This window comes from Brachypodium distachyon, chromosome 4 (genome assembly GCF_000005505.3).
Source record: "Brachypodium distachyon strain Bd21 chromosome 4, Brachypodium_distachyon_v3.0, whole genome shotgun sequence".
Taxonomy (NCBI): Eukaryota; Viridiplantae; Streptophyta; class Magnoliopsida; order Poales; family Poaceae; genus Brachypodium; species Brachypodium distachyon.
In genome coordinates this window covers 36,377,857-36,391,156 of record NC_016134.3, presented here as the reverse complement: position 1 = coordinate 36,391,156, position 13,300 = coordinate 36,377,857, and the positions used below count along the sequence as shown (strand labels likewise).

Here is a 13,300-nt window from a genome sequence, read left to right as displayed (position 1 = left end):
GTCCTTCGACGATGTTGGAGGCACTCCTCTCATGCATGTTGAAGATTGCTTCTTCGTGGTAGTTATCTAGTCATGTTTGTGTTTGACTAGGTTGTTTTTATGAACTTTTGATTGAAATGCAATTAAAAAAAAGGTAGTCGTCGGCTTGTGATGTATCTACCTCCCCCCCTCTCCCCCCGATTGCCGTACGGTGTATAAGTGCGATCGCAAAAAAAAAGTACAGAGTATAAGATAATTAAGACAAGCCTGAATTCAAAAGGTACTCTTTTTTATAAATGAATTCAAAAGGTGGCAAAGGGCACGTGGGCGTGGCTCGACGGACGTCCTGGCCGGCCATTGCGCCACGTTACGCAGGATATTCTCCTGCACTAAACTTATTTTATAATATGCTCACATAAAAATATGAAAAAAATAGTTAGCCAACCACGAAAAGAAGAGCGTGGAAAAATAATCCACCGCGCCAAACGAATCCTTAACTGTCGTGTCGGTTAGGAGAAAGATGGGCTCGATCGGCTCTGTGGTCGCATCCCTGACAGACCTTCCATATTTAACTGTCGCAACCCTGACAAATCTGCATATCTCTGATGGCTTCATTGATTCATTCCCTGCAGAATGGACTAAACTACGCTGACAAATCTGCATATCTCTGATGGCTTCATTGATTCATTAATTCTCCAGGAAGAGGCTGAAGGAGATGGTGTGTATCGGAACGACAGGCTTCGCGCTGGTGTTCTTGGCCTCTCTTGTTGGGGCGACAACGAACCAGTACTTGTACTACCAAGGGCTGCACCTGGGGTCCTCGTCCATGGCGACGGCCATGACGAACCTGATACCCGCGATAACCTTCGTCTTGGCGACGTCAGTTGGGTGAGCACCTGAAACTGTAACAAACCAGCCGGCACTCTTCTTTGATTTCACCCAATGGCATATGCACGTCACTAGGGTACGCACGGTTCCCTGCAGGCAAATTTCATCTGCCAATTAACCTAGAAATCCGTTTTTCTTTAAGTACGTGTTGATGTGTTCGAGAGAACCTGGAGTCCTGGACTACCTCACGTCACAATTCCTCTGAACTGAGCCACAGTCCACAAATAGAAGCTAGCGTCGCCGGCATCCTTTTCACTGCATGTTTATGTCCATTTTCAACTTATCTTGCAGAACATTATTTGCATCTCCTAACTTACAGCTGAAACGACTGTTTACCGTACGTACAGGCGTACAGTAGTTACAGAGCAGATTGTACCACTTGTCAGAACATACTACTCCACTAGTAGTAGAAAAGAAATATAAATATGAAGCACGGTGCTAAGAAAAAAGTTTTAGACTCGACTCAAGAACTTGCGCCGAGTTAGTGAATCGTTGACCTCGTCGGTCCCACGCTGAGCGTGTCCTCCTGCTCCCTCTTCCTCTCTCTGTACAGCCGTTGGAGCTTCGTTCCCGGCAGCGCGGCAGAAGCGCACGCGGCGAGGCCGCGCCTTCGCCCAGGGCACGAGGCGAGGTCGCGCCTTCGCCCCTGCTGGTGCTGCGTGCCGCCGCGTTCAATTTCTAGCGTCATGGATCGATGGAATCATGGAAGGGAAAAATAGAAATAGTATGAGAAGGAGGACGACGGCCGGCTGATTTCTGATTTCTGATTGAAGGGGAAGAAGATGGAGCTAGTATGAGGAGGATGGTGGTGTCCCACTCCCAGCGTCATGGATTTCTAATTTGGGGATCTCTCCCCATAGATCGATTGGGAATTTGGGAGGAAGACGAAGAGAAGAAGCACCGGAGGTGATTTCTTATTTTGGGTAACTTGTGGGACGGTGGATCTCACGAGGCGATGCTAAGAAAAATACACGTTAGACCAGTTTTGGGTTTCTTAGACACGATCCTAACAATTTATCTAGACTCAGCTCACATTGGCCTTGCTCTAACCGCGCCCGACAAGACCAGCACATAACCAGCACATCTTCTTGGCCTCCTGTTGGCCACAGACTTTGACACAGACTGTCTCGATCTCTTTACGATCTGAGCACATAACCGCGCCCGACAAGGACTCTACGTACGGACCAACATTATTTGTGGAATCCGTAGGCACAATGCAAGTAATTTGGTACTCTTATTAGTTCTCTATCACCTACTATCAGTGTCAGTGGGCCGGACATCCTAAACAAGACAAATACGGTTGTGGTTGTGTTAAATTCCTCTAGTTAATAGTGTCAAATCACCATCGTTTGATGCATGCATGCAGGCTAGAGAGCGTGGAGATCAGGAAACCGCGAAGCATGGCCAAGATTCTCGGCACGGGCGTCTGCGTCGGCGGCGCCATGGTCATGGCGTTCTTCAAGGGGCCCAAGCTGCTGCAGATCAACTCGCTCGGGGGCGGCCCAGGAGGCCTGGAGTACGACGTGCTTCTCCTCCACTCGCCCGTGAGCCGGAAATGGGTGATCGGCGCGCTGTTCCTCGTCGCCAGCAGCTCCTGCTGGTCACTCTGGCTCATCCTGCAGGTCAGTGTGCTAGCCAATCGTTCAAGCAAGAATTTAAAAACTTTCAGGGAAAGAAGAGCACACAACTACTGAAATAACGACACCAGCTTGAACCTAGCTTCGTTCTCCTTCTTCAGGTGCCGATCTGCAAGTCTTACGTGGATCCCCTGACGCTGGCCGCCTGGATGTGCTTCCTGTCGACGGCGCAGTCGGCGCTGCTCACCTCGTTCGCGGTGCCGGACCTCAGCGCCTGGAAGATCCGGTCGCTTTTCGAGCTCCTGGGCTGCATCTTCGCCGTAAGTTCGCCGCCGAGAAATGCCAGCTTTTGCGCCTGGCTCAGGCTACATGCTTGCAGGCTAAACACAAACAAACACAATGTTTAACAACAATGTCGACCATTGGGAACTTGCACTTGCAGGGCGCGTTCGGGTCAGGCGTGACATTCTACCTGCAGTCGTGGTGCATAACTGTGAGAGGCCCTCTTTACTCGGCCATGTTCAACCCCCTCTGCACCGTCGTCACCACCGTGCTGGCCACCCTTATCCTTCACGAAGAGCCACACGCTGGAAGGTAATTTCACCTCTGTCAGAAAAGATGGGCAGCCATTTTAATTAGTTGTTGCTGGTCGAAAAAAAGGAATAGTTTTTCGTTGCTGATTTCACATGGAACTTTAGGCTGACGTCTGTACGATTGATTTTGCTTGTCTCCAGCTTGTTGGGTGCCATCTCTGTGGTTGCTGGTCTGTACATCGTGCTGTGGGCCAAAGCAGGCGACGCAAAGGGCCAGAGGGTGCCGGAGCACACCGAAGATCTGGAGAAGACGACGGTGGTGCGGTCGGACTCGCAGCTCGAAGATGACGAGAGTACCATCACGGAACCGCTCCTGGCGGACGTCAACCCAACCGAGAAAGAGTAGGAGACGTTGTTTTGAGTAGCAATTTTCAGCTCATGGCCGGTACGTGTTTGCACTTTGTAGACTTTAAGGTAGAGTGTGCCGGTGGAGTCGATCTGTGACGACGGCCAGATTTACGCCTATTGGGCGATCGTTTTATCCTAATATACCTCAACTTTTTGCGGTGGAGAATGCCATTCTCGATCGTGGCGGTACTTTCCGAGCAGGAAGTGCATGATGCCATTTTCCAGATGGAGTATAACAAAGCGCCCGGTCCTGATGATTTTTCCGCGGAGTTCTATCAGTTTGGCTGGAATTTTATTAAATCCTATTTGATGGCGCTCTTTGCCCAGCTCCAAACAGGCCAGCTGCTCCTGTTTAATCTTAACTAGTGGTGTCCCGCGGGAAACATCTTTATACATATCTATATATTGTTGTATTATTTCAAAAGCCTAGCAAATATAGTAAATGAAAGGTGCATATGTCATTTGTATGTGCTATTAGGTCAATATGAAAATAAAATTTGCATCCCAGATCATGAGCATGATTATTGTTAGAAATGAAATTAGTAAACCGCATTGCACATATACACTCAAGTAAAGTTTGGACAATGCTCGCTATATAGTCAGAGCCAAAAAAGACGTACATCGGAGAGACAGAGAGTACTGAAGTATATCATGTTTTGAATATGACACAATATTTATGTGGTTTTAGATCTTAGTCCATAATTTAAAGTTCACAACATGTAAGTTCATCAATGTTTGCATCGAAATAATTGATCGTTTGAGGTGATATTAGTTGTGTATTTCGAATTAAAGTCCAGATCACGTGCGAGACGATGGTCGTTACCTAAGCTGACAAATCACGTGTGGTATATAAATCACATATGTTCAAAACAAAAAGTTTGCAAGCTAAATTGGCCGATCACTTGATTGCACCAATGGCTCATGTGTACGCCAAGCTACATCCAGTAGGTGACTTTTTTTTATGAAAATCATCGTGCGAGATTAAAGTTTTTCGCAATTACGCTATCAATACTTGTATTTAAGTTTTAGATCGTGAGCTAGTTGTTTGGTTTTTGACTTTGTGGCGTTATTTGATTAGTAAATGATTTCTTATTTCATAAATTTAGATCATGTGTTGTCATGACGTAGCATATTTTATTGCATCTTGACAGAACACATTTTTATTATTCTATAAGCTACTCTTTTTATCTAGGCCCATGTGTCATATTTTCTAGGCGAAAATACCCCATCCCCATTGTTTGGTCAAATCGATACATCTCCTATTTGAGTCGCTGCTATAGTTCGGAGGTGACGGCCGGGAGGAGATGGCGACGAACGAGGAGGTTGCAGTGGCAACATTAGGGTTCAGTCTCTGCCATGTCACCTCTATGAAGAATCTCGGGTCAAGCCAAGCAAAAATAGGCCGGTGAGTGACACACTGGCACTGGTGGGTAATTCTGAAATGCAGGGTGAGTGAATGGTCGTGTGAATACAGGAGTTCGTGGAGCAACGATTTTGACTCCGCAAATTTCTATGAAATACTCAGCTATGCAATAGCCACTCCAGGAGCGGAGTTGTAGAGCAAGAGGGTTGCCGAAAAGGTTACTGTAACAGTTTGGAGTTCAGTCTCCGCATCGGAGAGAAAGGAGTGTGCATTACTGGAGCAAATCAGAAATACACCGTGAATTGATTTCGGCTCTTGATCATACTGACTATATGACCTTATATAGAGAAACGGGCAGACTATAGAAGCATCAGTAATTGAGTAAAGCAATCACAGTAGGTCTCAGTTTCATGAACAATTTAGTCAAGAAATTATAGAAAACCGATGGTTTCAACAATTAAGTAAAGCAATTAATGTACAGTACTATTTAGAACTTAATTCATGAAGAATAAATCTGTTCCGTAACTACTCTCAATGAAATAAGACACATTCCGAGGCAGACAACTTATGTTTGGAGCAAAATGATAAGAGTAGATAATTGGAGGTTGATGTCAAAACCAAATATATGAATGCATACATGGTCCTCACTCCCACGATACAAAAAGCGGACAAGTCTTCTTGACAGATTCAAGTTAAGAGCTACAACGAAATATAGCAAACGATTACTGCGGTTCAAAACGGCTGGAGATTTCTTGGTGATTAAAGAAACCGGTGATTTGAAACTTGGGAGGCCGCAAGCAAACTAATGTCTAGTATAAGTCCTATACTCTACCAGGCCTATTCAGGCTCACCATGCGTGCACTCCCGTCGCCTCGAGATGGCATACCAGATTGTGTGCGAGCCCTTCCCTCATGGAACCGTGAACCACCAGCACCACCATAGCCACCGCGGGAACCCTGACCACTCCTGTCATTTTGGAACCTATCATTCTGGTAGCCACCACCGCGTCCTCCAGTTCTGCCAGAGTAACCAAATCTCCCACCACCGCGCCGACCTTGTGATGATACAAAGTTCTCCTGCCACTTCCCCAAATTGGAAGAGTCTTGACCATCATTCCTTCGCCTGGGTGGTGCCCCCTCAAGGGCACCGCCAGTCCTAGCCTCATATGCCCTCTCGTTGCTCTCCACGAGGACTGAGAGCCTATCCGCCATCTGAAAGAGCAGTCCCTGCAGCCTAGTTTGATCCACGCTATGGAAAATGATGCACTTGGTCGGTTGGTCCCAGCTTGCATGAAGCTCCTCATGCATCATCATCTTGCTAACAATGCTGTGAGCCTGTGGCTCGCTAAGGTCAAACATAGTAATGAGCTGACCAAGGCTCAGGGACTCGTAACAAGATGAGTAAGAAAACAGATAGGTTCTGAGAGCCTCTTCCTTGATCTTAAGCTTCAGCATCTCAAGAATGTGCTCCTTGTTCCTCAAAAGCTTCCAGGTATCAAGTGAATTGATGACACTGAAAGCCTTCTCGTAGTCACCCTTATTGAGGGCTCTTGTAGCTGCCAATACATGATCCCTCACAGTTTCTGGAGGACCAACAAAAGTCTGTCTCTCGCTCATTTCAAGAAGTCTGCGGAATGTTTTGCTCATAGGCCTCCGCTTGTCAAAAGTACTGGCAGCCATATTGGGGACCTCAATTAGCATTGCACAGATCAAGTGTGTGGCTTCCAAAAGTTCAAGGTTTATATGCATATGGTAAGGCATCTGCCTTCTCCTCTCAAGTCTTTCCTGCAGGGATAAGAGTAACTACAATGTCAGCATTGATGAGTACTAGCACAAAATGTGTGTACTTGCTATTCCTACTGTGCACAACTCACAGCTTACTTGATTGAATCCTATAGCTAAAACCAAGAGTTGAAGCCCATATCAGTCTTGAAAATACTCAAAATCAGAGCAGATAATCTTGAAGCACCTATAGTAGATCTAGATAAAAAAATACAAAAGGAGCTCAACATGGAGAAAATGGCACAGAGCAAAGGTGAAGAAACACCAGAGTCATTTTGTGTAAAATCAGGAGCGCCCCATGACCAAACCATCGCACAATACAAATTTACAATTGCTTGTTAATGGGTGATCAAGCTTGATTGAATCCCGCACCCCACCCTGAAACAGAAAGTTCTGCTACCAGAAGGAACCAGATTAGCTTAGCACTCTTTTAGGTACCAGACGCTTAGCTAGCAACCTAATTTATTGTTGAAACTCTGGAATTGGACATCGAAAATAGAAATGCCTTTTCTTGGGTAAAGGAAGAGATACTCTGTTAGCCAACTTGAATGATGTATTAATTCCAAAACCAAAATATAATGGGTAAAAGCCAACAAGCTTAATACTTTTATATTATGAACCTTCGATTCTAAAAATACTTTTTTTTTCTATTCTGTAACAATAAACTTGAAACACCCAACCCGCTCTCTCTGCACCTTCGTTGAGCAGATACCTCAACACAAAACCTAACACTAATTTTTATATCGATAAGAGTGATCAATATAAATATTTATAGGAGATCTTATTATAAATGAATTCCTGCAATTTCAAGACTTCATTTTTTGCATTTTTAGGCATCAAAATGAATACGATCCATCCTGGTGGATCTGTGTGGTAAGGAAAAACTGAAATTTTGTAAAGAATAAGGAGAAATAAGTAATGAATTAACTAATACATGCACGGAAAGAAATTCTAATACAACAGACTGGTTGTTCTATTACCAGAAATAACTCAATAATGGTTCAATTCCTACGCATATGCTATATGCGAGACTAGGGGTATGTTTGGATTGTTACCAAAAGGTACCATGTCAATATTTTGGTTATGACCAAAACCTCGGTCTTTGATCGGATGGTAGCCAATATTTTGGTATACGAAAATGATTCTTTGCCAACTCTAGTTCATTTTTCTTGCCAAAGAAGCCAGCTCATAGGTAAGCAAAAGGTTGGCCAATATTTTGGCTAACCAATTTTTAGGTAGGGCAAGGTTGGGCTAGAATCAAACACACCCTAGGTGACATACTGACCAATATGTAACTATTTCAAATAAAGGACAAGGGAAGTGTGTGTTGAGAGGGTTCGAAAGTTCACCTGTTCAGGAGTTTTTTCGTGGTACCGGCTTTGCTGTACACCTTGTGCAAGCAACTCTTTCACTCTACCAGTTGAATATAACTCGGACAGGCAACCATGAGCTTCAGCTATCAAACCAGCCCTGAAAGCACATAAGCCCAGCTGGGCCATAACCCTGTTAAATAAAATCTGTGTTGATATGTCCATATGTAGAACCGCATCTTGTAAACGACTCATTAAGAGCAAGTCACGAGCCACAGAAAATTCATCAGAGATTGCATAGTGATATATGTGACACAGCATTGCTCGAGCTTTGGTCCTTTCGTCCCCATACTTGTAAATTAGAGACATCAATCCATCCATCAAAGCTCTGCCACTCTCTGGGAAAGTAGGCTTCCTAGGTACTAGCTCTGGAATCTCAACAAACGGTGCTGGCCCCCTGTTGTCATCAGCTGCTTGATGGTCCTCACCAGCCTCAGTATCTTCATCCTCCATGCTAGCCTCAGTCTGCTCAGCTAATTTTCTCATTGCATCATATACTTCTTGAGGTTTGTAGTAGATTAGTTCAACACGACGCAACGCAACCTTCGCAGCAGCCTTAAGATTCCCAAGCCTTTCCTGGTAATCTTGGACATTCTGTGCAAGCACCAAAAACAAGGGTTCGTCTCTAAGCCTCTGGACATAATCTTTGGTATATGGATCACTGCACTGTAAACTCTTAAAAAACTCGGAGTCAATCCTTTCCAGGAATGCAACCAGGTCACCTGTGACATGGATTGTTCCATCATAGTCAGCACCCTTCTGAGTTTCCTTCTCATCAGGCTCCCCTGAGGTGTCTACTACAATATTAGGATATTTTTGCAGTATGTCAAGCACAAGAAGCATATTATTAACACACTTCTTCCACACATTGATTGGCATATGACCAAGTAAGCTTGGGTTGACGTCAAACTGGGCAGAGATCACATGGAAAAGAATTTCAAGCTTCTGGGCCGGCGTTTTTGCAACGCGAGTCAAAAATGTTAGCTGCTCCACACGCTCAATTCTCCCAGTGCCCTTCTTACCCCTAGAAGCAACAATCTCACGGAGCTTTTTATCGACAATATCCCATGTAATCTCACTCGGGTCTTTCAAGAACTGCTTGTCCATAATCTTATCCTTCTTGCTTAACTTCTTTTCCCAGGCTCCACCTTCATCACTCCCATCATCTTCGTTCCCTGACTCTTCTGATTCAGACATAGCCATCTTATCAGGATCCACAATATCTTCACCACTATCATCTTCGTCCTCATCCACATCCTTCTCATCTGCAATATCATCTTCAAAACTGTCCGGATTCTCTCTGCAGTTCTGAATCAGGTCTTCATACTGCTTGTTGTTCTTCTTAAGTTTTTGTTTCACTGCATTGAGCGCCCTGGCATTGCTGCTGCTCATCTTCTTCTTGGCTTCCTTGTTTGCAAGAGCCTCAGCAAGGAAGTCCTCAAGTAATACAAGAGTGGTGATATACCTATTTGGAATTTTGGTAGATTCATTGATGCGGACAACTTTCTCAAGCTGTTTGTTCAACTTGTCAAAACTCTCTTGCAAGCTAAGCCAGTCATTTATCTTCATGGCATTGCGCATCTGGTCAGCAGTAGCTTTCATCTCATCATTGCGCTTGTCCTTCAAGGAGCGAATCACACGGGGGTTATCTGTATCAGACTCATCACTGTCCTGAGTATATCTGTTCAAATAGCGGTTCTTGGAACCATCACGCCCCCCATCACCAGCTTCTGATTTTTCACTATCGCTCCCTTGTTCTGACTCAATCTCCTCCACTTCCTCCTCAGAATCACTGTCTCCCTGATGTTGGGGAGAACAAAGATAAAAGTGTCAAGTAACTGCATTTGACAAGGACCAAAACGTGCACATAATACTGCAAGTATGCAACAAAGAATCGGGAGTCAGCCGCTCAGCACAAATGAGTACCTGTCCCCAAAAACGAGATGCCATGGCTACTTGTTCTTTTCCTTTAACGGGACTCAAGCTCTGCAAAGTATAGAATTTGAGAAACAATACAAAAGTACAGAAGGAAGCACAAAAGTATATTTAAGTCACAAGCCGTCAATAGAAGGTAAAAATAAACAATCCTCACAACACACGAATTAGTCTGGCAGGGGAAGTACACCGATGTTTACTGAATCGACTCAGATAGATGAATAATTCAGAGAAAAAATGTCAAGGGCAGTTAAACAGGCATGGCAAATAAAGTAAATTCGTGTGTGTGAGCAGATGGCGAGACCTATAACGCAAACATAATTCAACATAATTGAGAAACCGTGAGACAAAACAAGCAAAGACACGGCCAAGCGCCCACGGACTCGTCGCAAGTGCTCATGGGCGGTGGGTCGCGATAAGGCGGCCGCTAAGGTGGTCTGGCGACGAGGCTTCCGCTAGGTCGCGGCGGCGTCACCGCCGGGCGATGGGGATGCAACGTGAACTCCGAGATGAAAATTGATCAGTCAGGTCGATTAACTTGCCTTGTGTCGCGAGCGTTGGAGTGGAAGAGGTCCAGATCCAGCGGAGACGGAAGCGTGGAGCGGCGGAGTGGCCGGAGCGGCTGGGCAGGATGGGGGCGTCAAGGAGCCGACGGCGGGCAAGGATGGGGGCGTCAAGGAGCCGACGGCGTGCAGAGCGGAGGCGGAAAGCCGGAAACCGGAGGTGCAGACGCTAGGGTTTGGCTTGGAAACTGGATCTAGCGGCCGGTAACACGCGTGCGTGCGCAGTGGTGGCACGCTGGGCTGGGCCAGTTTGGTTGGCGTTTTCGGTAAGATGGGCCGTGGACCGAATCTCTATACCCGTCTGTGAGATCATTGATATCAATTGATTAGTTTCTCTAGAAGAGCCCATCGTTTTCTAAAGTCAAATTTGGAACAACGTCGGGCCGACCCCATGGGCTAACTGGATCTAGGGGCCAGTAACACGCGTGCGTGCGCGTGACAGCGGCCCGTTGGAGTTAATTACTCGAAAGAAAAGAAAGAATCCATATTTCACACCCAAACGTATCTCTCGGAACGTAACCCCCTGAAGTCGCAAACCGTTTAATTTTGACTCCGAAATCATAAATACCAGAAAAATCACACCCCATGGCGGTCCCGAGCCCACTCGTGCTTCCCCTTGATGTTCCCGTGGTCTGAGCGGGCCCCGCCTTGATGCTCTGTCTCGGCCGCCACCCGCCGCTGACGAGATCATCGGTCCGGTCCTCTTCTAACCATCTCGACCGTCCCGTTGCACTCAAGGCGAGAGCCGAATTGTTTCCCCCCTCTTTCCCCTCTCCTGTGCGCCGTAGGTGCCCAGCGCCTAGCGTCGCTCTCTGCCGCCGCACAAGCTCGGCGTCAGCGCACCTTCGACTAAGTGCCGCACTCCGCGCCTATCCCTTCGACAGCAAAAGGCCCCTGGCTTGCTTTTTCCTTGCCTAGCCGCGCCAAAGTGCCACTTCGGTGAGGGCGAGGTCCACGCAGGCGCTGACCCTCTTAGCGACAGCGAGGGCCTACAGCGCGCCGTCGGCGTCCACCACAGGCTTGACGCGTGGGAGAGCATGACGCGTGCGCGCCGGCACGACAAGTCGAATGGCGGTAGCGGCCAGGCGAGGGTTGAATAGAGTCGGCGGGGCGTCGGGGCCAACAGCGGCAGACGGAGGAGTTGCGTGGCAGGGCTGCTTAGGAGCACGGGAGGCCCGGTTGAGGTCGCCAGTGGGTTAGCGAAGTCGAGGTAGTGCTCTAGGTACATCCTACGGGGTCGCGGAGGCGGCGCTCCGCGGCGGCTGAGCAGGCCAGAGGGAAGGGCGCGGGATGCGGTGCGGTGGTAGAGGGTAGCTGCGCAGGCCTGCGCGCGCTGGAGCGGCGGGCGGCGGCGCACCGGAATTCATGGCAACCACGTCATCGGTCAAAAGAGGTCAAAACCGCTTGCCACATCAGCACAAAACCACTTCATGTGGTGATTTATCTGGTACTAGTGGAGTGCCCGTGCGTTGCTACGGACTGACAAACTCGTGTGTGATTCTTGATTGTGTATCTCACTGCAGACAAATATAATGATAAACAAACAAATAATAATCATAAAATAATAATAGTTAATGTTACGGGTAAAGACCATGCTCAGCTCCCATATGCCAGGCCTTTTCCGACCCCTTGTGGATTTCTATGCGTAATCAACACTTCGGCTAGCCTGATTAGCGCATGTCCAACAACCAACGCTGGCGCTAATCTAGGCGATGAGGAAAACAATCCTCTCCGTTTTGCTGTTGTGGACGTAAATTCCGGCGTCAGGCGTGGCATCGCTGCTTTGTTAGTAGTCGGATGCTACAGTCTGGACTTTTGTTTAGTGGGGCTTAAACGCCTCTAAAAATTTAAAAAATAAACACAGATAAAAATCATTATCGTTCATGATCAGGGCTTATTTTACATTAACGATTACCGCGCATAATTCATGTAAAAATTTAGGTGTATAAAAAAGGAATACAAAAGATAGTATAAAAGCACATTTCGGCGACCTATTCGGTGAAAACTTCAGTCCAGTAAAAACCTGAAAGCTTCCACTGTGTGCCGTTAGATCAGGAATAGACGGTTCAGATTAGAGGTGGGAACCCCTCAAGCCACCTAAACGGACTTTTGCGCATAGCACCCTGCCTAAATCCCCACCTTGGTAATGATACAATAAAAAAACGATTCGGAAGAAAGAGAAGCTTCTGTTCCCCAACACCAACCCGATTTGGATTTGTCGCCGGCGATCCACCACTATCCTCGCGCCGGCGCCCCACCCCTCTTCTCGGCCTCCCTACCCCTATCCCTCCTAGCGACGGTGGCAGGGCGCCCCACCCCTCTCCTAGCGAAGGCGAATTGGAAGTCATGGCGGCGCTAGCCCCACGTTATTGCGGATGGCGCGGGCGCGGCCAGCGTCACGGCTTGGTCCTGGCGGCGGTGGCGTTGCCCCAGCCTGTGTAGGCGGCGTTGCCGGCCCGCCACGACGGTCACCCTTCAGTGGGCGCGACGGAGACTCTACGACGGGCGGGACGACCACCACCACGACCTGGCGCTTCCCCCACCCTACAGCCAGGCGTGACGACGGCGACCTCCTCGATCTCACTTTACTGGTGAAGGCGACGGTCTTCTGCTCGCGTGCTACTGCCCCCAGGCGACGGCAACCTGGGATGTATTCTCTAAATGGTTGCTGCTGTGTGTTGGACTTGGATGCTTGTTGCTTTGCTGAACCTGTTGTAGCTCTGAATTCAGAGATCGACATGGAGATTCTGGCTCCGTACCAGTAGATATTGTATACGTAGTAGTTGGTGTGCAGTGGTCTCGAATGCGAATGAACAAGGGCCTCTTCAGTTCTTCTAACTTGGGCATTAGCTTCAGCAATGTGGAATACTTGCTGTTTAGTTTCAGTTCTTCTAGCTAGATGT

The 13,300-nt window shown here is 47.4% G+C and overlaps 2 protein-coding genes across 4 annotated transcripts; one reads left to right on the top strand and one right to left on the bottom strand.

Annotated features, from left to right (window-relative positions):
* The first annotated feature begins 662 nt into the window (after nucleotides 1-662).
* On the top strand, nucleotides 663-3,654 carry LOC100832891 (WAT1-related protein At4g30420). 3 transcript variants are annotated; one of them, XM_024454803.1, is made up of 6 exons: nucleotides 785-867; nucleotides 1,641-1,773; nucleotides 2,234-2,489; nucleotides 2,606-2,764; nucleotides 2,887-3,038; nucleotides 3,179-3,654. In XM_024454803.1, the coding sequence occupies exons 2-6, from the start codon at nucleotides 1,661-1,663 to the stop codon at nucleotides 3,381-3,383; spliced, it is 885 nt and encodes a 294-aa protein (XP_024310571.1). In that variant the 5' UTR covers nucleotides 785-867; nucleotides 1,641-1,660; the 3' UTR covers nucleotides 3,384-3,654. The 3 variants fall into 3 exon arrangements, with proteins under 3 accessions (XP_003576542.1, XP_024310571.1, XP_024310570.1); XM_003576494.4 differs by lacking the exon at nucleotides 1,641-1,773 and having other exon boundaries at nucleotides 663-867; XM_024454802.1 differs by lacking the exon at nucleotides 785-867 and having other exon boundaries at nucleotides 1,490-1,773.
* Nucleotides 3,655-5,316: 1,662 nt separating this feature from the next.
* LOC100820956 (eukaryotic translation initiation factor 3 subunit C) lies at nucleotides 5,317-10,585 on the bottom strand. Its single transcript, XM_003578099.4, has 4 exons — nucleotides 10,377-10,585; nucleotides 9,826-9,885; nucleotides 7,879-9,699; nucleotides 5,317-6,532 (listed from the first exon to the last, which is right to left on the bottom strand). Exons 2-4 carry the CDS (start codon nucleotides 9,847-9,849, stop codon nucleotides 5,570-5,572), a joined length of 2,808 nt encoding a protein of 935 aa, XP_003578147.1. The 5' UTR covers nucleotides 9,850-9,885; nucleotides 10,377-10,585; the 3' UTR covers nucleotides 5,317-5,569.
* Nucleotides 10,586-13,300: the final 2,715 nt, after the last annotated feature.

Excerpts from the sequence above, each read along its gene's own strand:
- LOC100832891 (XM_003576494.4), top strand. The coding sequence starts at position 695 with ATGGTGTGTATCGGAACGACAGGCTTCGCGCTGGTGTTCTTGGCCTCT. Across the intron at positions 2,490-2,605 it reads CACTCTGGCTCATCCTGCAG|GTGCCGATCTGCAAGTCTTA; the intron begins GTCAGTGTGCTA and ends CTCCTTCTTCAG. Across the intron at positions 2,765-2,886 it reads TCCTGGGCTGCATCTTCGCC|GGCGCGTTCGGGTCAGGCGT; the intron begins GTAAGTTCGCCG and ends TTGCACTTGCAG.
- LOC100820956 (XM_003578099.4), bottom strand. The coding sequence starts at position 9,849 with ATGGCATCTCGTTTTTGGGGACAG. Across the intron at positions 9,700-9,825 it reads CATCTCGTTTTTGGGGACAG|GGAGACAGTGATTCTGAGGA; the intron begins GTACTCATTTGT and ends CCCCAACATCAG. Across the intron at positions 6,533-7,878 it reads ACGAAAAAACTCCTGAACAG|GAAAGACTTGAGAGGAGAAG; the intron begins GTGAACTTTCGA and ends TTATCCCTGCAG.